The sequence below is a fragment of the Callithrix jacchus genome, chromosome X, assembly GCF_049354715.1.
Source record: "Callithrix jacchus isolate 240 chromosome X, calJac240_pri, whole genome shotgun sequence".
NCBI classification, from domain to species: Eukaryota; Metazoa; Chordata; class Mammalia; order Primates; family Cebidae; genus Callithrix; species Callithrix jacchus.
The window spans coordinates 45,890,119-45,913,742 of NC_133524.1; the positions used below are offsets into that span (position 1 = coordinate 45,890,119).

General features: G+C 36.3%; 1 protein-coding gene across 16 annotated transcripts in view; it reads left to right on the top strand.

Annotated features, from left to right (window-relative positions):
• KDM6A (lysine demethylase 6A) overlaps positions 1 to 23,624 on the top strand; it is a 200,124-nt gene that overhangs the window by 63,336 nt on the left and 113,164 nt on the right. For all 16 annotated transcript variants that reach the window (XR_013531672.1, XR_013531673.1, XR_013531674.1 and 13 more), the window contains one exon: positions 14,545 to 14,653. Coding sequence is in view for 11 of the 16 variants with exons in the window: in XM_078363572.1 (XP_078219698.1) it covers positions 14,545 to 14,653 (109 nt within the window). In the remaining 5 variants the exon portion in view is untranslated. The remainder of the gene's footprint in view (positions 1 to 14,544; positions 14,654 to 23,624) is intronic.

A 23,624-nucleotide genomic window follows, 5' to 3' on the forward strand; every position in this document is an offset into this window, starting at 1 on the left:
GCTGGGTTTAAGGTTTCTTCTGACACTCGTGGTTTGGTATTCATTTCACTGGTTTAAAATAAAAATTTGAATAGAAGCTTAGAGATTCAAGCTAAGTTGAAATGGTATTTTGGATGGTCGGATTTCATATTTTATATGACAGTATTTGAACAGTGTTATGAGTAGTTATGACAATTCTCTTTAAATTCAGATTTTTGGTAAAATGATTTTTGGACTAGTTTTTCAGAAGAGCCTTTTCAAATTAGTGGAGCACATTGTTAAAAGAGCCACTAGTAATGAGAGATACTTAAATTTACCTAATACCTTATTATTTTTACCCTTTCACTTCCTAAATGCAAAACCTACCTAGTCATATTGGAAAAATTCATAGTTGTGATAGACTGGAGCAGGGCTACCACCTAGTGGTTTAAATAGACGAGGGCCCTTATGGAGTATCCAAATGCGTAATGCAACTGTTTGTCCTTTGATCTTTTATTAATCAGTGAAGAATTTGTGTTTTGCTTTGTTACTCATTCTTGCCATTTATGGATCACAATGGCAGATCAGATTTTCTTTTTTCTTTCTTTTTTTGAGATGGAGTCCTGCTTTGTTGCACACGCTGGAGTGCAGTGGCACGATCTCAGCACATTGCAAGCTCTGCCTCCTAGATTCAAGCGATTATCCTCAGTCTCCTGAGTATCTGGGATTACGGGTGCATACCACCGTGCCTGGCTAATTTTTGTATTTTTAGTAGAGACAGGGTTTCACCATGGTGGCCAGGCTCTTCTCCTGACCTCAAGTGATCTGCCTGCCTCAGCCTCCCAAAGTGTTGGGATTATAGGCATGAACCACCCCACCTGGCCTAGATTTTCCTCATTAGTATTTTTAAAAACAAATTATTTAAAAATTTGATTTTTAGGAGTTCCTTATATGTTCTGAATGTGAGTGCTCTGTCACTACATGTGTTGAAAGTATATTTTCTCAGTTGTGGCTTGCCTTTATACTTAATTTTTTTTAATAAACAAGTTCTGAGTGTTGACATAGTTGAATTAGTCTGTCACCCTTTTTCAATGACTTGTACTTTTTGTCTAATTTTAAAGAAACCTTATGGTGTCCTGATGTCAAAGCCATTTTTCTATGTTTTCTTTTTAATAATTTATATAGCTTAATGTTAGGGCTTTTATATGTATGTAGATACGGGAGTCTGCGTTATTTTTTTATTTTATTTTCCTCCTGTTAGAAATAACTTGCTGGCTTGCCACCACTTTTTTGTTAGGTTATTGTTTGCCAGTTTCATTACAGGTTTCCACACATGTAAGTTCTGTTTCTGAGCTGTTTTTTGCTAAATATATGTATTCATGCACCAGCTTGCTTTATTTCTGTTCTTTTTTTTTCTTAGAAAACATTAAATTTACGTAAGCATTTGTTGTTGTTTTCTTTAAAAAACATTAAATTTATGTAAGCATATTTCTGTGTCTTTATTGTGACTCATGGTATCTGGTACAATGCCAACTTTCTTTTGATTATGTTTGTGGTATTTTTCTGTCTTTTTTGTTTAAATCTTTCTATACTATATTTTAGGTGTGTCTAAATTGAATAAATCTGGATTAAAAAATTTTGTTGAAAGTCTTTTTCTTAGCATATTTATTCCATTTACATTTGTTGTGATTAAAATATTGCATTAAATAATATTCATTTAAGTATATCTACATACTGATTACCTTCTTTGCTCTGCCCTACTCCCCATCACCCCACCAGGTATAGTGAGTTCTTGAATATGAAGCGGTTTTTTGGTGCCGGGGGGGAGGGTTAGGGGGAACTGTAGGATTTCTTTTAGACCAGGAATGTGATAGTACTGTCTTTGATTCTGGCCTATACTATGTATTGTTATTAGTTGAAGACCATCTATAGTTAAATTCTTGTCTGAAGTTTGTATTCTACCTAGGTCAGATGAATTCAAGCTTACAGTTGTAAATACTCATATTTTCTTTTCTACTCATTGCCATCATGGAATTGGCAGTTTTCTTTGTCCTTCAAGAACAGTTTTAAAATAACATTTAAAAATTTGTTTTATTATTACATTTTAGTTTATACTTAGATTGAAGATGTTTGCTCATTGAGGCTCAGTGCACTGAGTGGGTATCTTATTTGACTCCTCTTCTTAGGTGACCTTCAGGCCTTGTGTTCTGTCCCTGAATGAGACCCCTAAACCTAACACTCAGGTTCACACAGGCTTTCAAAATCCATACAAAAAGTCCCTTTGATATTCTCTCTGTCTCTGCTTTTCTTAGTTCTCATTCCCCTGACTGTCCACAAAGTCCACTTTTTGTAAATTTCTTGCTAGGACTTAAGAACTTTGTATTGGTTGCCTGCCATTGTGTTTTATCTGACATCTTTAGTTTTCAGCACAAGATTTCAGTGGTTGTCCAGAAGTGGAAGCCTTTCTTAACTCTTTTCATTTTATGACATACATGGACAATTGATAGTACTAATTACTGAGAGAATTTCTTGAGGGCTCTTAAGATTGGTACATATTACAAGGGCTCTGTTTGAGAGACTTTGGCTGCCCCTGGTATCCTGGCTGTTTTATGCCTGGTAGCCCTAGCGGTTAAAGCTATCCCTGTCTTGGCACTCCTGTTACCCATTACCAGAACTTATATTCTGCAACCATATCTCCCAAGTTGTTGGAGATATTTGGTTGTAGAATTATGAGTCCCAGAAACAGAGCTGTGTGTGCATAGTTAAATTTTTTAGTTCACGAGAGAAGGGAGAATTAAAGATGTTGACTCATACTTGGCCAGTACAACATTGCATAGGGAAGAAAAATGCAATTAGGTCCTTGCTTTACAGTAGAAGAAAATATTGGTGAGTGTTTACATCAGGCCAGGTTCTGGGGATTTTCTGATTCTGTACTGGGCTTATGTACAATAAAGGAAATGGTGGTTGGTTTTGAGAAAATAGGGGAACTTTTACATCAAAAACTCTATAAAAAAGTCAAAGGTAAATGCAAAGTGGGAAAAAATATTCTGTAATATTATGTATAGAAATCCTTTATATATAAATAGCACGAGACAGATCATTTAGGAAAGAACTATTTACGATATAGTATACTGAGAACTATGTACAGTGTATGGACAGGTTGATAATTCATGAAAGAAGTAATAAACTTAGCTAGTAAATAAATATTGGGAAAAAGTAACGAAAACAAGCATTGCTGGCGGAAGGTTATATTGTTTTAGCTTTGCTGGTTGGCTTAGCAGCAGCTTAAATTGTGCTTTTAATTTGACTGTAAGGAACTTAAGAAATACAAATTTGTAAAAAAATTGCTCGTAGGGAAATAATAGCATAAACTTGGTTAACAATCAGATACTCTTCAACAGAAATTATAGTTTAACTGTTTAGTAACATGCTATGCAGATGTTAATTTTGAGATCTATATGTTTTGACAGGATAAATAATATATTGAATCAAAGAAAAATTTTATAAAACTTTATAAAATTGCATATGAAGATTTGTACTAATCCGGGTGCAGTGGCTCACGCTTGTAATCCTAGCACTTTGGGAGGCTGAGGCAGGTAAATCACTTGAACTCAGGAGTTTGAGACCAGCCTGGGCAACATGATGAAACCTTGTCTCTACAAAAAATTAGCCGGGCATGGTGGTGTGTGTGTGTAGTTCCAGCTACTTGGGTGGCTGAAGCAGTAGGATCGCTTGAGCCCAGGAAGTGGAGGCTGCAGTGAACATGATGGTGTGCCTTCTAGCCTAGGTGACAAAGTGAGACCTTTCAAAGAAAAAAAACAACAACAACGATTTTTACTCTTTGTGTATCTGCATAGAGTCTGAAAGGGTATATTCAGGCTGATTAAAAAAAATTTTTTTTTAAGGCACTTACTATTTTGGGAGAGGGTCCTTTATTGTGTTGCAGTTTCTCTAGATTTAAGGTGTTTCATGTGTTCAAGAAATAAATCTTAAGTGCCTACCTATTAGAAGTTGTGGCATTCAAGGCATATTTTCCGTGGAGCTCATGCTCATAAACTCTGTCTCTTCTACCTTTTCATGCAATCTGATGAAGTGCTTTCTTCTTCCTTTTTATGTGCATTTATTTAAAACTGTGTATAAGGCAAAGGAATACATACTTGCTACCAAATATATTAATTTGAGCTATATATTTGACCAGGATACAGCAAGCAGAATAATTTGTCTTTTCCCTTCATAAAGATATGGTGTACATAATTTTGCTGCAGGCAGGCTTTCTTTTTACAAGTATCTTTTTGGAATTTTGAATTAAGTATATACAGCTTAAATGAAAGGCAGAATGATGTAAGACTGTTTCTATCAACTTCTAGGTAAATAATAGACCCTGTGGAGTAGCACAAGCGAATTAAATTTTAAAATAAAGGGTTATAATGCCAACTTTTTTTTTTTTTTTTTTTTTTTAAAACAGAGTCTTGCTCTGTTGCCCAGGCTGGAGGGCAGTGGCACAATCTTAACTCACTGCAACCTCTGCCAGATTCAAGTGATTCTTCTGCCTCGGCCTCCCAAGTAGCTGGGGCTACAGGCGCGCGCCACCCCGCCTGGCTAATTTTTGTCTTTTTAGTAGGGATGAGGTTTCACCATATTGGCCAGGCTGGTCTTGAACTCCTGACTTCATGATTTGCCCACCTTGGCCTCCCAAAGTGCTGGGATTACAGGAGTGAGCTACCATGCCTGATCATCCCAGCTTTTTCATATGGAAAATAACAGGATGATTCTGAACTGAAATTATCTCTCATTCTGTCCTTGGCTCCAAATTTTAAAATATACAGTATTTTAAAGATCATTTAAGGCTTAATTTGTATGTACCACATCCCATGAATGCAAAGTAGTAGGTCCAAAGAGACTGAAAAATCTAGGATTGAGTAAGGAGACTTTATAATGTACTTGAATATATATATATATATCCCATCTTTACAGTGTTATATTTAGGATGCTACAAAAAAAATTTGGAAAATAACTTAGCTGTTGTGTTAGTACAGCTTCTTTTTATTTAATATATACCATGTGTGTATGTATGTGTGAATGTGAATCTAGAATCCATTAATTCTTGTGGTTGTATGCATCTGAGATAGAAGTTTTGGAGTTAGTAGTAAACTAGCAACTTGTTGACTGTTAGACAGACAGTACAGCTTAGTTTGCTTTGTTGTAGCTGTATTTGTAATTTCTTTCTGAAAAACACTAAAGAGAAGAATCAACAAGGTAAACTAAGGAGTTGTCGTTCCAGAGCTGCAAAGAAGTGGAATAAAGCTGTTTAACGTTTTCCAGATACATACCACAGTTAGTCTGAACTGGCATATTATTTTATATGCATGCGTGCGTGTATGTAGTAGTGTTTTATTTTTCTGTCACAGGTGTCTTGAATATGAGAACTTAGTAGTTTTTGGTTGTGTTACTTTTGGATGTGTTTATGTCTGTTTATTTTTTACTTTTTGTAATGGCGATTGCTTTTTATAATGATTTAAAATAAAGGGGTGAGAAAATATGGTAGAGAACTGAGAGTAAGTCTAGGAATGGTTTGTGAGAGCTGGGAGTTGAAATTTTATGTGTTGCTTTTCTGCTTGGTGTGGAATTGGGGAGGAGGAGCTAGTGTGTAGGAGGAAAAGCTGATTATGGAGAGGGTAGTTCTTGCACCTGCCTTTAGGTCCCTGGGCATGACCCGAGTTAAGTACTTTACTACTCAGAGGCTGTGAAGCCATACTGTTTGAATCCACCTTTTGCTAGTTTGTAGCTTTGTGACCATGAGCACAGGATTTACTTAGGCCTCAGTTTTCCTGTCAGCGAAGTAGGGATAATTACTGTAATAGACCCCATTTCATAGTAATGGTGAGGATTAAAGAATAAGTACATGTAAGTTGCTTAGAATAGTGCTTGGTACATATCAAGAGCTCAGATATTAGCTATCAACACTTTAAATACTAAGTTGTCTAGTTTGATTTCAGTAGTATAATACCGTGAGAGTATTTTGGAGTAGCAAGGTGTTTTAAATAGTTTATTTGAAAAGAATAGTTCTTAAAGTGCCAATGATGGTTTCTTGAATGATGCTTGTTTACTCATTAGCATTCACCACATCCCATGAATGCAGAGTAGTAGGTCCAAAGAGACTGAAAAATCCAGGATTGAGACTGGCATCTTTAACTTTTATTCTACTGACTCTTTTTTTTTTTTTTTTTTTTTTTTTTTGGACACAGGGTTTTGCTCTTGTTGCCCAGGCTGGAGTGCAGTGGTGTGATCTCAGTTCATTGCAACCTCCGCCTCCTGGGTTCAAATGACTCTCCTGCCTTAACCTCCTGAGCAGCTGGGATTACAGGCAACCACCACCATGCCCAGCTATTTTTTTTTGTATTTTTTAGTAGAGGTGGGGTTTCATTGTATTGGCTAGGCTGTTCTCGAACTCCTGACCTCAGGTGATCTGCCTGCCTCCCAAAGTGCTGGGATTATAGGCATGAGCTACCATGTCTGGCCCCTCTATTGACTCTTTTGATAAAAGATGTATATTAATTGAAAGTAGGAAAGATACAGGGTAGAGTAACATATGTATAAGTTCCTTTATCATTTCTAAAACGTTAGATATGGGTGATAATTAACTGGGTTTCTTTTTTCTTCCCTCCATCCTTTTTGTGTGTGTTAATGATTATTTCATTAGGCAGTTGTTTTGTTGTTGTTGGTTGTGTTTTAAGACATGGTCTCACTGTTTTGCCCAGGCTGCAGTGGCATGATCACAGCTCACTGCAGCCTCTATCTCCTGGGCTCAAGTGATCCTACCACCTCAGCCTCCTGAGTAGCTGGGACCACAGGTGTGTGCCATCATGCCAGCATAATTTTTAAAAATGTTTTTGTAGAGACAAGGGTCTCCCTATGTTGCGCCCAGGCTGGTCTCCAGTGATCCTCCCACCTCAGCCTCCCAAAGTGCTCAGATTACAGGTGTGAGCCATTGCACCCAGCTTTGTTTTTTTTTGTTTTTGTTCTTAAGCGAGTAAAGGGTTACACACACATCTGTCTCGTTAAGAATTCTCAAAAACAGTTCTGGGTTGCACTGGAACTCCACTGTTCCAGGAACATGGGCTTCCATTTCCTACTCTGACATTCTCAGCTGTGGCATCTACCTCTTAGTTCAGGAGAGCCATTGAAGTTCTTGGTATCTGGGTGATTCTACGCAAGTAGGCAGAGGAGGGGTTGAAGTGCAGCCTGTCTTTTCATTATATTCCATTGGTTAGAATATAATCACCAAGCCACACCTACAAGGATGGTTGGAAATCTCAGCCTTCAGTCCGTTAACATGTGCCTAATTAAATTTAGGGGTTCTATTAACAAAGGGGAGGAGGAAGGATAGCTGAGACACCTAGAATCTGAAGCAAGTTACAAAACAGTGTTTATAAAAATATTAATAGTAAGGTAGGAAACGTATATGTGCTATAATATTTTTTTCCTTTACAGTATAATCTTGAATAGATAGAAATTTTAAACATTTGTTGCTTCTGGGAAAGGGAACTAGGTGGCTGGGGTCAGGACTAGGAGAGAGACTTTTTACTATATATTCCTTTTTGAAGTGGTGATAAATTTTTCAAAAATAGTAAATGAAATTAAAAAGAAAAAGCCTACAAGTTTGATATATAAGTTCAGGAGTAGACATGTTATTAAGAATCAATAATACTTTGCGCCTGTAATCTCAGCACTTTGGGAGACCAAGGCAGGTGGATTGTTTGAGAACAGCCTGGCTAACATGGTGAAACACGGTCTCTACAAAAATTAGCCAGATGTGGTGGCATATGCCTGTAGTCCCAGCCCCTCGGGGGTGCTGAGGTGGGAGGATCACCTGGGCCTGGGAGGTCAAGGCTGCAGTGAGCCATGATTGTGCCACTACACTTCAGCCTGGGTAACAGAGTGAGACCTTGTCTCCAAAAACAAAACAGAACAAAAAATCATTAACACTTAAGATTATTTGAATTGTAATTCTTCCCTCATTAACAAAAAAAGTATAATGTGTTGACATTTCAAAAATGGTTTAGATTCGGGCAGTTTCAATCCTTTTAAATTCCTAAGCATATTTATGGTGTTTTAAAAGCAGTCAGACAAAGGCATTGCTAAATACCCGCAAACAGGAAGAATTACCTTCTGATGTATAACACATCTTTCTGGAAAGAATATCAACTTTAATGATGCATACACTTTTAGGGATTTGTTGGGAACAGGTCAGAAAAATAGTAATATTATACATTAAATATTATGTCTCTTTACACATAATGTAGAGTAAGAAAGAAAACACTCTAATAACTAAGTGGGTGGCGATGATGGTAGTGGTGCAGTAGAGACACCTTTTCTTGATATTGTCTGGATTGCTGCAACAGACTCTTTTACTGATCTGTGTCAGAAGTAGCAGGAGTGATCTGCTATAGTTACATAGTTTTCCACCTCTTTAGGGTGTCTGAATAACAAGCTGTTAAAAATACAGGAAGTTAGTGGGATGAGAGTTTGATGTGGGGTTGGAGTAGAGTGGGCTTTGTGTTGGGGAACAGTGAAAGAAAAAATATGGATGTGTAGGCTGGGACTGGAGCCAAGTACTCACTGTTATAGGCAGTAGGAAATAATTGGAAGTTTAAGAGCTGGGAAGCATGACAATAAATAGCATTGCTGGAAAAGTGGGTTTTGTTTGTTTAGGGTATGAGTTGGACTGCAGAAACAGAACAGTCAAGGAGCAGCAAGTGGCAGTAGTGGTGTAGTACAGGTATTCATTGGAATTTGGGGAAATTACAAGTAAAAAGAAAAAGAGGAATGATATGGGAGAAGTGTTAGGGAAGACTTAGCAGCAGTCATTAGATGTGTAGGGATAAAGAAATGATTTGACTAGGTGTTGTTAACAGCTAGTTTCCTGAAAAGGAAACTTAAAGAGGGGGAATTTCTGAATAGTGCAAGAAACTTAATTTTTGCTTGGTGAATTTAAGATGATGTTGGGGTGTCCAAGTGGAAAAAGTCTGGTATGTTGTTTAGAGTTCAAAGATTTCTTCTTTCTTCTTCTTCCTCCCCTGTCCTTCCCATCTCCCTCCTTTCTCTTTTGCAAGAGCATTTAAACAGAAGTTTATAGGGCACAAAAGTGACTCTCGGGAAAGTATCTTTAGTTAAGGATCAAGATAGTAAGGTAGAGCCAAGGCAGAAAGAGGAGTGAGGAAGGAAGATTGGTTTGAAAAGAGGATCCAGGAGAAAATAAATGATGTGGAGGAAAATAAAAAGTAAAGGAGATAGGAACCAGTTTGCCTTTACTTTTGATACCCAGCAGCCAATAAAAGTGACCAGGATGGAGTAGGTGCTCATTGATGAGTGACTGGTATTATACTAAGTATTTTTAAGTATCTATGATATTATCTACTTTAGTACCTTAAAAGAAAAACTAATGGCAAAATATACATAACATGCAGTTTACCATTGCAACCTTTTTTAAATGTACAGTTCAGTAGTGTTTCCAGAACTCTTTTCACCTTGTAAAAGTGGAACTTCATACCCATTAAATAATTGACAGTATTTCAGTGCTTTTAATAAAATTGTTTGCAATATTTATCCCCTTTTAGGTTAATATAGGGGTTTTTCTTTTTCGCTAAAATAGTCTTATTTAAGTAAGTCTTAAAACTGTGTTGTTTTGAGTGGTCTTTTATTGAGAAAGTTGTAGGCTTCTAAAAACCATAATTTTTAAATTTTTATCTTGTTTTTTATTGTACAAATTTCATAGAATTATACTTAGAATCATAGAGTCCAAGGGATCTTTTTAAAAATGCAAATTAAAATTGTATCCAAAATAAGGTATCTCCTTTCTAACTCCCACTGAAATAGCTTGGTAATAATATGCTTTACTTCTTTGCATTGATAAGAGCCAATATGGCCCATTTAATAATTTTTGGTGTGTTTAATTTTTCCTACTTTGTGAATGAGATGTATTAAACTTGCTTTTATAAGTTATACTCATTCATTGGCACTACCCAAAGTGCAATTAATCTTTTCTCCTAAGTGACTCCTTTTTAAATAAGTAAAGCTTCAATTCCATTTGAGTCTCTTCAGTTAAACTTAGTTAAGATAGTTTTCATATGACAGTTTCCACATCCTTCCCCAACTTGTAGACTTTGTTATGTTATCACCTGTTAAAATGTATTCAGAACTGAAAATGTTAGAGATCTGGTCAGACTAGACCTTGGTGAGCAGATTATTGCTGTTGAGGTATACAATATACTTTATTAATTTGGGCCATGAATACTTTTTAAATTGCTTGCCTTCCTCTTCCTTTTCCTTCGACAGGGTCTTGCTCTGTTGCCCAGGTTGGAGTGCAGTGGCGCAATCATGGCTCACTGCAGCCTCAACCTCCCAGGCCCAAGCCATCCTCCCACCTCAGCTTCCCATGTAGCTGGGATCGTAGGCATGTGCCACCATGCCTGGCTATTTTTTTTTTTTTTTTTTTGCAGAGATGAGGCCTCCCTATGTTGCCCAGGCTGGTCTCGAACTCATGGGCTCAAGGAATCCTCCTGCCTTGGCCTTCCAAAGTACAAGGAGTATAGGCAGGAGCCATCATGTCTAGCCAAATAGCCATATTTTATGTGGATGATACATTGACCTGTTGTCTGCTTAAATCCCTTAATCTATTTTAAGGAGTCTGCTAGATGCTGGATGCTCGACCATTGTGTACATGTATGATCGACTTTAAAAAACGATGGGCAGGGACAGGCATGGTGGCTCACGCCTGTAATCCCAGCCCTTTGGGAGGCCGAGGCGGGCAGATCACCTGAGGCCACTGAGTTTGAGACTCACCTGGCCAACATGGTGAAACCTCATCTCTACTAAAAATACAAAAATTATCTGGGCATGGTGGTGGGCACCTGTAATCCTAACTACTTGGGAGGCTGAGGCAGGAGAATTGCTTGAACCTGGGAGACAGAGGTTGCAGTGAGCAGAGATCACGCCATTGCACTCCAGCCTGGATTACAAGAGGGAAACTCCATGTCAAAAAATAAAAATAAAAATTATGGGTAGGACTGCATATTTGTTTTTATTATATTCAACCTAAAAGTTTTACCTCATTTAAAACCACTGGGATATTAAACTCTGTATTTTTTTCTACCATGGTAGTCACCCAACTACTGCAGTTAATCTTTTAAGTTGAAAAAAAAAAAAGTTTAAAGGTTGCATATATTTAACAGTTCTAAAATGTTGACAGCATCCTATTTTAGCAAGGCACTGACCAAGTTCATTATAAAAGATTAATGCTTCACATTAAATTAAATTAGTTACATGTCTATGTATGTGTCAATGTCTAGAAATACAGGGTAATGGTAATGTTACTTTTCTGGGATAGCAGATTTTTAAAATAATAACAGTACAACAGATACCAAGCACAGGTTATATTGAATGTTGTGGAATATGGCACTATGATGGAAATAAAAAATACACCCAAGATTTCTACCTAGCTAGGAGGTGCTTAGTTTACTCTCATTTGTTTTTAGTATTCACTGATTAATGTTTATTTTTCTTTTCAATGTTTTTTTATATTAGATGGTAAGGATTATAGATGTGCAAGCCACCAGCTATAAACAATTAGAGGATGTAACAATGATTTTTGTGGAGGATATTGCTTTTATCCTCCTTGCTGCAAGATATTTTATTATTTTTATAGGCTTTTCATTTATAAACATAAGAAATTTTGCTTTCCGAATATTTAGTGTATGGATTGAATATAAAGTTGTTTTTAGGCTTTAAGAATTATCTAGGTCTGTACTGTTCAGTATGGTAGCCATTAGCCACATGTTCATTTAAATTTAAATATTAAAATGAAACAGTTTAAAAATTCGGTTGTCTGTTTGTACTAGCCATGTTTCAGAGTGCCACGTATGTCTAATGACTACTGTATTGGACAGCACAGATCATAGGATATTTTTATCATTGCAGATATTGTTCTGTTGATTGCTGATGCAACCACAAATGATTTTCTTTCAAATTTCTGACTATCCTTACACTAAAGGTATAGGATGAGTCCTAGGGGGAAAGCATAATAATTCTTTAATGATTTTTATAAGAATAGAAATGATATAGGTTAATCTTGAAAAAAAAATCTCAAAAATACCGAAAAGTAAAATGAACAAAATACAAGGAAGATTCTGTGTGGACCAACTGTGTTTTATTCTAGATTATTGTATGAGATAGGAGCGTTGGAAAGTATCTCAAGTTGTTTATTTTCCTTTAAATGTTCTTTTAAAAGTGTGTTAGATATTTGGTTGTATCTGGTGTCAGAATTACCTCAGATACTTCAAATTAATTCATGAAGTTTCACTATGAAGTGGTAACACGGTGTGCTTGGCAACTTTCTTTTGCCATTTTGCTCGTTTTCATCTGGTTTGATATTTGGCTCTGTCAGCATCATTGACCACTCATGTTAGTTTTGTAGGGGCATGGCAGATTTATGGGGAAATTATTAACAATTTGTTAATCAAGCCGGAGTGTATGGGTACCTGAATTTGAAATCAACCATTCCAGTTTTTACCTGATTTTATATTTCATGATGATCAGCATTGTGTATAGTATTAATTTTAGGTGTTTTCCATAGTTTATGAGAAGTAGAAGATAGGGAATTGATGATCAAGGCAGTGGCATCAAGAGTGATAAGAGGAAGTAGAGGATATTGGCATCTTTTTTGTTTACATCATTAAAGAAAATTCGTGTTTGTATCTTGAATCCTTTTTACCATGAAAACATATTTGCCTGCGAATTTAATGTTAATTAGCCATATGAAGCTATCAGAGAACTAGGAAAAGTTTATAAAGAGCCTAAGAGTTTTTTTTTAAAAAGGATGCTCACTATTATAATGAGAACTTTATTTGCAATATTCTTGTTAGCTTTGGAAAGTCATTTAAATTAAAATTAAGAATTGTAATGTATTCCAATAAGTTTATGAATTTCTTTGACATTATAAAGCACTGTAATAAATTGTATTTTATACTCTATCCATCTGCTAGATAAGAATTATATATGACTTAAATTAAGAGGATTTTGAAATTTCATACCTTCAGATTATAGGAATTTCTGAGACTAAAGTGTAGCATTCACACTATAGGGAAGCAGAATAATTAGCTTTCAGTGATTGTGATTTGCTACATATAGCTAAGAGTGGAATAGAAACTGAAGAGAAGTTCTTTTATAAATCCTTAGGCTTTAAGGATAATAGACTAAGCCTAGAATTTGCCTTGTTTAGAATGGATTATCCAAACTTGTTGAACATTTATTTATGTGCTTAGGATAGGTAAATGTTAGGATATACATTTTGAAACTCTATATTAAAAGCTCTGTATTTCACAGGAGAGGAAAAATGAAGGCATTCAAAGTGAGTACTCTGGCCCACATCACATTTTCTTATCTCAACAAAGCTCTTGAAATGGTAGCTAAAGAGTTTTTTACTGTAATAGAAACTAGCCAAGTTTCTTTCTTTGTGGGTACCAAACTTGCAAGTGTTCCTGGGAGTATATCAGAGATTTCAGAATTCACACACATTTCTTACTTCATTGACTCCAGGACACATTATTAACAGAGCAGTGTTACGGAGTATTTAGTTGTTAATGGGGGAAATTTTGACAAAATTATTGGGAACCTTGAGAGAATTAGAGCTTTGTTATTACCTGGGAAGGTAAAGAAACACTTAAGTACTTACTGTGTGCCAAACATTGAGATAAAGCCTTAGAGTTTTCTAGTTTTATTCCTTTTATCAGCTCTTCGAGTGTTATTAAAATAGAGAGGATAAATTCCCCAGGATCTCCTGTAGCAAATGACAACTGGAATTTGGTCAGACTCTAGAACTGTGTTCTTTTCATTGTTGATTTTGTCCTTTAGTCCTCCTGTGTTATAAAAAAAAATGAATTGATATTGTTAAAATAATGTTATTTTTTTCTTTGGGGAAGGAAATGTGGAGTGGGAGCACATGCATGTATTGGAGCTGGAAGTAGGATCAGAAATGAAGTTGATGTGTTTGAAATGTATCATGTGAAGACATTGAAAGGCAGGCAGTATATGGTAGTTTAAAACTAGTAGAGGTTCTGGCAAAAAGTCAGTAAAAGCAGTTCAGTATAAATTATAGGTATTTTTATTACTCTAGAGATTCTATGAGATCTCACATAATTCAATAAAGTTCTTCCCACCTGTGGGAAAGATGCATATTATTGATATTTGAGAGCAGTTTTGTTTATATCAATTGGGGACCACAGTAGTAATTTAGACTTGCAAGTTACAAATAAAATGATCAAAGTGCTCCTACATTATCTTATTTGGCAAATACTATTTTCATGTATAAATGGGAAAAGCACTTATGCCATAATTAGTGGCTCTTTTAATAAATACATGGGGAAGCTGTTCCTTCTGAAGAATGCTGTATTGAATATGTCTGAGATAGAAGCGAAATTTTCAATATAGGCTTAGGTGATTGAATAGAGGCTATATGCATTATCTCGGGGAGGAAATGTATTTTAGGGCTTTATTTTTTGCTTACATATTTTGTGTTTTTTTTATTTCTAGGCTGTTCGCTGCTATGAATCTCTAATCTTAAAAGCTGAAGGAAAAGTGGAGTCTGATTTCTTTTGTCAATTAGGTCACTTCAACCTCTTATTGGAAGATTATCCAAAAGGTAATTTTTTTTTGGTTCATTATTGTTTGATTTATACATGTGTTGGATTGTAATTATTTGTGCTTTATCAAGAGTACTATCCTAAGAAATTCTAAGTGCATGAACATACTAAACAATGAGAAAGAAAAGTGGAGTAGATGGAAATGGAAAAATGTCATATAACTCCATCTAAATCATCAATAAGTTGGCTATTCAGTAAAAGTGAAAACCACCTACATGTGCAGTACAATTTTGTTCTGCCTTGTGAAAATCCTTGCCCTTGAAAGGCCTTCCTATAGTAAAAAGTAAGCTAGTTTGATAGAGATATTTGTACATTGATGGATACTTTGGAAAGGTAATAAAAACTCAACATTTTCTTTATCCTGAAACGATTCCATTTTAGCCCAAAAATACTTGAATGAAAGTCTGATCTGTAAGTAGCCATGTTATCTGGTAACTTACAGATAAAGGTAAGTAATACAGAGAGATGACCACAGATGAGCCTTGGATAAAACCAGTTTTTAAAATTTACTTGAAATTTTTTTCCTTTAAGAAATAACTGAGATAAATAACTGAAAGTAGTCAGTCCCTAAGATTTGCCCTTTTTTATGGTACCAGGCTGCCAACTCAGACCATTACTTAGGAAGTTAAAAGCACCACCAAACCCCACCCCTCCGATACCAAAGGAAAAATCCACATTAAAAGAAAATTATTATAACCAAGAACATTTTAACCTTTTGATGATAGTAAACATTTTGATGTGGAGCGGATGGATGTGTTACGCTTGTTTTCAACAAATATGTTTAGAGGGCAAAACACCTGGCAGATAGTTTCAGGGCTAAAGTGAAGGATTGTTAGTCGTTCATGTTGATGTTTTATTATGTGACTTTTGTGTTAGGTCAAGTGAATGTTTTCCTAATGAAAATGCGATTTTAGTCTGAGGCATATTCTGTGAGGTTTGAAATATAGGCTTATTTCTCAGCTCAGCTCTATTATTTACAGCTGCGCTACCTTTAACAGATTATACATAGACATTGCTGGCATCTTGTCTAATCCGTAGAAGGGGGAGGAAGTGATGGATGGCACCTCATGGGTTTTCAGATTATGTGACATTGGTTAGGACTTAGCAAAATGGTTTCAGTCCAACAGGGTAATGGGTGTTAATAATTACTTAATACTCCATCAGATACTTTATCTTTAATTAAAAATGGAAATTTATTTAAAGGAAACTATTGTACCAAAAAATAGAGGCATACCTGGGAGATATTGCAAGTTTGGTTTTAGACCACTGCAATTTATTGCAAATATTGTAATAGAACCGAACAATTTTTTGTTTCCTATTACATATAAAAGTTATGTTAACACTGTAAGTGTGCAGTAGCATTATGTCTAAAAAATGTACATACTTTAGTTAAATGCTTTCTTGCTAAAAAGTGCTAACCGCCAACTGAGCTTTCAACAAGTTGTAATCGTTTTGCTGGTGGACGGTCTTGCAACAGTTTTGATGTCTGCTGAATGATCAGGATGGTGGTTGCTGCATGTTGGGGTGGCTGTGGCAGTTTGTAAAATAAGAAAACATTGAACTTTGCCTCATCAGTGGACTCTTCCTTTCATGAAAGGTTTCTCTGTAGCACGTGATGGTGTTTGAAAACATTTTACTTACGGTAGAATGAGTCAGTCCTCTCCAACTCTGCCACTACTCTGTTAACTAAATTCACATAATGTTCTCAATTCATTGTTATCATTTCCACAGTGTTCATAGCACCTTTATCAGAAGTAGATTCCATCTCAAGAAACTCCTTTTGGCCAGGCACAATAGTTTACGTCTGTAATTCCAGCATTTTGGAAGGCCAAGGGAGGAGGATTACTTGAGCCCATGAGTTCAAGACCAGCCTGGAGACCCCATATCTTAAAAAAAAATGGTGTGGTGGCATGGACCTACCCTGGAGGCTGAAGTGGAAGGATCACTTGAACCTGGGAGGTCGAGGCTACAGTGAGCTGGGATCACATCACTGCACTTAAGCCAGGATGACAGAGTGAGACTCACTCTCTCTTTTTTTGTTTTTTTAAAGAAACTACTTTCTTTGCTCATGTGTAAGAAGTAGTTTCTTACCCACTCAGACTCCACTTCTAATTCTGTTTCTTTTGTTGTTTCCAGCACATCTGCAGTGACTTCCTCCATTGTCATCTTGAACCCCTCAAACTCATCTATGGGGCTGGGAATCAGCTTCTTCCAAACTCCTGTTAATGTCAATATTTTGACCTTGAATGTTCTTAATAGCATCGAGAATGATGAATCTTTTCCAGAAGGCTTTTAATTTAGTGGATCCATGAGAGGAATCACTGTGGCAGCTATATAGCCTTACAAAATATATTACTCTAATAAGACTTGAGGCTTATGGCTCATGACTTAATCCCAGCTCTTTGGGAGTCCTAGGTGGGTGGATCGCCTGAGGTCAAGAGTTGAGACCAGCCTGGCTAACAAGGCAAAACTCCGTCTATCAAAAATACAAAAATCGGCTGGGTGCAGTGGTGCATGCCTGTAGTCCCAGCTACTCAGGAGGCTGTGGCAGGAGGATCGCTAGAACCTGGGGCGAGGGGGGGGGTTGGGGTTGGGGGGGCAGCTTGCAGTGACCTGAGATTGCACCACTGCACTCCAGCCTGGGTGACAGAGTGAGACTCGGTCTAAAAAAGAATTAAGACTTGAAAGTAAAAATTACTCCTTGGTGCATAGGCTGCAGAATGGATGTTGTGTTAGCAGGCATGAAAACAACTTTAATCTTCTTGTACATCTCCATCAGAGCTCTTGAGTGACCAGGTGCATTGTCAGTGAGCAATGACATTTTGAAAGGAATCCTTTTTTCTGAGCAATAGTTCTCAATAATGGGCTGAAAATAGTCAGCTGTGCTGTGAACAGATGTGCTGTCATCCAAACTTTGTTTTCCTATTTATAGAGCCCAGACAGTAGATTTAGCATAAATCCTGAGGTCCCTAGGATTTTCTGAATGGTAAATGAGCAATTGCTTCAACTTAAAGGTACCACCTGGATTATCTCCTAACAAGAGAGTCAGCCTGTCCTTTGAAACTTTGAAGCCGGATGTTGATAACTCTCTCCTGTCTATGAAAGTCCTACATGGCATATTCCTCAATAGAAGGCTGTTTCATGGAGATTGAAAGTCTGTTGTTTAGTGTAACTGCCTTCATCAATAATCTTAGCTAGATCTTCTGGATAATTTGCTACAGTTCTCCATCAGCACTTGCCGCTTCACCTTGGACTTTTATGTTATGTATGGAGATAGCGTCTTTCCTTAAACCTCATGAACCAGCCTCTGCTAGCTTCACACTTTTCTTCTGCAGCGTCCTCACTTCTCTTGGCCTTCATAGAACCGAGGAAAGAGTTAGGGCCTTTCTCTGGAGTGGTCTTTGGCTTAAGGGAATGTTGTGGCTGGTTTGATCTTTTATCCAGACCACTCAGACCACGTCCATATCAGCAGTAAGGTTGTTTTCATTTTCTTGTCTTTTGTGTGTTCAGTGGAGTAGCATTTCAAATTTCCTTCAAGAATGTTTCCTTTGTATTCATAACTTGGCTAACTGTTTGGCACAAGAGGCCTACCTTTTGGTCTGTCTCAGCTTTCTAAGTGCCTTTTTCACTAAGCTTAATGGTTTCTAGCTTTGGATTTAAAGTGAGAAATGTGTAACTCTTTCTTTCAGTTGTACACTAAGAGGCCATTGTAGGGTTATTAAATATGTGTAATTTCAATATTGTTGTGGCTTAATGAATAGGGAAGCCCAAGGAGAGGGAGAGAGACCAGGGAATGGCCTGTTGGTGGAGTAGTCAGAACACACACAACATTTATCAATTAAATGTTGTATATGGGCACAGTTAATGATTCCCCAAAGCAATTACATTAGTAACATCAAAGATTGGTGATCATAGGTCATCATAACAGATGCAGTAATAATGAAAATGTTTGGAATATTGATTTGCCAAAATGTGACACAGAGCCATTAAGCGAGCACATGGCTGTTGGAAAAATGGCACCAATAGACTTGCTTTAGGCGGGGTTGTTATGAACCTTCAATTTGTAAAGAACGCAAATATCTGTGAAGCACAGTAAAGCGAAGTGCAATAAAACGAGGTATGTCTGTAGAGTTCTGTACAATCTGCTACTTTTTATTACTGCACCTTTATGTAGTTGGAGGACATGCTGATTTTAGAGCATGTACAGAGAGACCTAGACTTGAAAATTAGGTTTACATATGGGCTGTATGTACTTGCTACTTAGTGGTTGTTAAAACAATGAATCTTTTAACTTTTTACACTGTTAGACTATGACTATAGCTTTATTTTTCTTTTATAAATTTTTTATTTTTGAGACAGGATTCACTGCAGCCCCAAGCTCCTGGGCTCAACCTCAGCCTCCTGAGTAGCTGGAACTAGATGTGTATGCCACCATGCCTAGCTAATTTTTGTATTTTTTTTGTTTTGTTTTTAGAGACAGAGGTCTTGCTTTGTTGCCCAGGCTATTTTTGAACTCCTGGGCTCCAGCTATCCTCCCACCTCAACCTCCCAAAGTGTTGAGATTCCAGATGTGAGTCACTGTTCCTGGCCACTTATAAAAATTTTGGATATGAAGATAATGAATCAGGGGCATTCATCTTGGATATGTGTTTTCTTTTTTAGAAGGGAGGGCATGTGGCAACTAGACTGTGTTAGCAAAGTAGCTGGTGAGAGTAATCTAGTAAGAGAAGAGAAGGATAATATAAGGATTAAGTCCTTGAAAACGTGCTTTGTTTAGTGTTGTGTAGATGATCTGGCCATTGATAAGTAGTCAACAGCTTGATTAGTATGTAGTAGGGGGAAGAGGAAGGAGAAAATGGATGCGGGGGTATGCAGATATATTCAGTATGTTTTAGTATTCAAGCTGGTGGTTTCTATTATTTACTAGATGTAGTTGGTTATTTTAAAAAATCCTCTCTGAGGCTTTTTAAGGCACATTTCCACTTACAAAAAAATTCTCTATCTGTTCTCTTCACTGTCTTTCTTCAAGTCCAAAACTAGAATTGGTCTCTAATAGCCCTCTCAGGTCCTCTTCAACACACACTCATAAAGATTACCAATTTATAGAGACGTTTGTTACCTTTGGCTGCTTCCTCTACCTCTCTTTGGAACCAGTACAGAATAAGAGAACTACTAACCCTGGGCAAATAGATACTTATTTTTAGAGAACACATTATAAACCATAACTTCCCTGGAATAAACCGTATAATAAACATGTAATTCTGTGAGTGAACAGCTCAGGTATATGTACATAGGCGACTTACTGGCCTTGTTTTTCTGAAGACAGCCCTGTAATTATTTGCCCTGATTCATAGTCATCTTTTCTGTGGAAAGTTTCCTGAGCTTGGTGTTTCTCTTGAGTTTAGTTCCTTGTAGGAAAAAAAAAAAAGATTATATTTCTACAGTAGAAAATGGTAGAACCTGTTTTGTGTATGTTTTGGGCTGTGGTTTTTCTTACCCTTAATTGTCATTTTGCTCTCATCTACCTTCTGTCTTACAAGAATTCCAAAAAAAAATTTTGGTCTGAAGATGGTATAATTTGGTAATCATTTATCTTTTCTGTTATTTCAGGCAAATTTGATACAGAAGGAAAAAAAGCTTTGTAAAACATGTTTCTTAGCCTTTCTGGCTGGTGATATAAATGAAGAGTTTAAAAAGTCCTGTCACTTTATTTGGTCATTTTGCTTATAGGAATTTATTTTAAGTATTAAAATAGTAATTGGGTAGGGAATTGTGGGAAAATAGAGGCTCAGTGCATACAGCCTGTTGTTGTAGGTTCTATTCCTCGGGAGGGAGTGTAGCATACAAGATGTTTAGTAAGGAGTTTCCTTTATGTTCAACAGCTTGGGAAGGTGGAGATAGAACCAGTATTGGACAGAGGGAGAAATTAAGCTGTGGCCGCCTTTACTAACTTCATGGGAAGCTCTGGAGTCAGAATGACCCTTGAGAGCTATACCAAGTTGGGTCAAGATAGCCAGGCCTTTATACTCCAATTATTCCATATTGAACATGGGCCAGCCCGGGAAGAAGTATGATCATGGACAAGTTGGCTCTCTGCAACTGAAGTAGCTTCTGTAGAATCTCACAGAGGCTTTCAGCAAGCTGGACTCCCAGCAGTTCTTTCTTAAAGTGGTATATGAGTGGTTCTTTACAGTGTCTACTATACTTCCTTTTTACCCCTAATTCTAAAGCTAACCCATTAACCTCGTAAGCCAATGGCTGATGGGGCTCTCAGACAGATAAGCCTTCAGCTGTGGAGTTGATGCAGTGATTTCACTTATGTGGGTTGGAGGACAACCTGAGAGATACAAAACCCTGGGTATAATATATATGCACAAGCATATATATTCAGATAAATATATGTGATGGATCTTAGGAGCAGTTAATTAATAGAAAATATGTATTAATATCTATAAATATGTGGTAAATTATAGGCAAAAGAGTCACTGAGTTAAGTTAATTAGAAAATCAGGTAGCAGATTACTTCAAAGTATATAGCAAAAGTATAAACAGATATAAATTAGAGGTGAGAGACTTAAAGGATAGATAGTAAGAATTTCAGAAGTTAGAAATTAGAGGAGTATAATAATCATTCCTGACATTAATATGAAAATCTTGAAACTCTTAAAATTTGTTTCTTTGTATTTGTGAGCTGGAAGTTTTCCCATTTATAAGTTCCCTGAAATTCTAGCCAGTGATAGATTTTTCTTCCATTTTTCCTTCCTTCAAGTAGTTGGTCATTTGTTGCATTTCTGTCACTTTTGGGCAAAATTTGCTTTGTTTTTTTTTTTCAATTCTTAAGCAGTTACAAATGGCCAGGGCAAGTTACATGCCAAGAGCTGCTAACGTGGAGAAGCCTTAAGTTAGAGCTTGCAAAGTTTTCTTTTTTTGTCTCTTGTCTGTCAAATGACAATACTCCGTCCTGGAATATCTGGAATATTTATAGTATAAGAATATGAAATGTGTATTTTCCAATCATAGATTTTGTTTGGCTTCTTGAAAATTGTCCATTTCTTTAATCCATTTTCTGTAATTATTCTTAAACCGGCTTTAAGCATTATGAAGATGTTCAAATAACTGATTTCTCTCCTTCTGTATTAAGGACTTTAGAAAATTCTAGTTACAGTAGACTAGGAGTTTTCAAGGATAAGTAACTTAAAGATTAGGAATAAGGAATGTGCTTTGGTCAAAAGGATATTACTAGAGAGACTCTGGTGATGGGTACTTGTATACTGTACCTTTAAAGTTTTAATAATGTGTTTTTCTGATTAAGAAACAGTATGTTAAGATCTTCCTAAAGTAAGATGCTGAGTATAATGAGGGTAGAGTATAATTGTTGATAAAATGTGTAAACAAGTAGAAAGAGCGCTCATGGAAGAAATGGAACAAATGCTCATGGAAGAAATGGGTCAATTACAAATCTGTTCCTGCCATTTAGAGTATTAACTTTGTGACTTTGAATTTGAACATTCATATTTATTTCTCAGTTCACCATATTTTCCTATGGATGCCATGTTTCTCCCAACTGATAATTACATGAACTTCTTATAAATTTTTTAAAAATTTTTTCTCTTTAGTTTTTTATTTCTTTGGGGTGTTTTTTTTTCTTTTTGTAACATCTTTTCACATCACATGCACCTCTTATACCTCAGTTTTATTTGCTTCAAAAAACATCATACTATCTTTTTAAAGGCTCCCCAGTCCTAAAAGAGAATTTTAATGAAGCCAGATGATACGTATAATTTATCAAATTATTGAAAGTATGCTCTCCAAATTTGTGGAAATTCTATAATATCATTAAAAGGGCAATCTCCAGGTTTGGTATGGTGACTGCACAAAATTCTCAGGAACCAAGTCTTCTGTTGTTCAGAATCTTTTTAGGCATAAGTATTAAATACCCGATTCTAGCTTAAACAATAAGGACATTTATTACCTCACATAATGGGAAGCTCATAGGTGGGGTTTTCTCTAGGCATAGTGTGAAGTCTAGAAGGAGCCAGTTACTTTCAGTGTGTTTCTTCTGTGGGCTTCATCCTAAGATACTTCCCTTGTGGTGGCAGTTGGTGATATATGCTTCTTTGTTCACATCCATTAGTAGACAGAGAACCTTTTTCATGTCTGTCATCTATAAATCAGTGGTGATTGGGCCGCTTGAGCTCATGTGCTCATTTCTGTACTAAAACAATCACTGAGATTGCCAGGAAACTGATAGTCCTTTCAAATCAATAATGGGGATGAGAGTCTGATTAGAAATGGATGTGAGAATGTCAGCCACACCATTGACTACACAGACTCTTGCTTGACTATTTTCTTCAGCTAGTTTGATAATTTGGTTTGCTTTTCTTTGTAGAAAACCATTAATTAATGACCTTTATGAACTAGTTAAGCTACCCCCTCATACATGAAGAACTAGGAAACGGGGGATGGCTTAAAATTTACTTCTTCACCACAACTGGAAAAATTTATCATAGTCTAATGTCCTTCCAATGATAGGTTGGTTGACATCATCTTTATGCAAAAAAGAGGAGCATTATTCATATGTAAAAGTTACTTTTTCAGATATGTGATGATATTTTTGGGTAATGCTTCTGTAATTTGAGCATATTCAGAATGTTATTTATATGGTATTTATATATGTTTTGGCAATTTACAATAAACAGTATGAAAACATTGCATATAGAATTTTAGAAAGCATTAACTTCCATTTTTGGTAAATCTTCTTTTATTCAGCATCTCATATATAATCAGAAGATAATGTTTTATTTTACTGCTTTGTTGAAGAAACAACTTGGTCACTAGTGAAGGGTAACATGCAGTATGTTGCAAAGTGGTGTTTTTTTTTTTTTTTTTGCTTGTTTCCTATCCTTAATACTTTTTTCCCTTTAAATTAAGCAGTGTATTATATTTAAGTAGAATGTCTAAAAACCTATA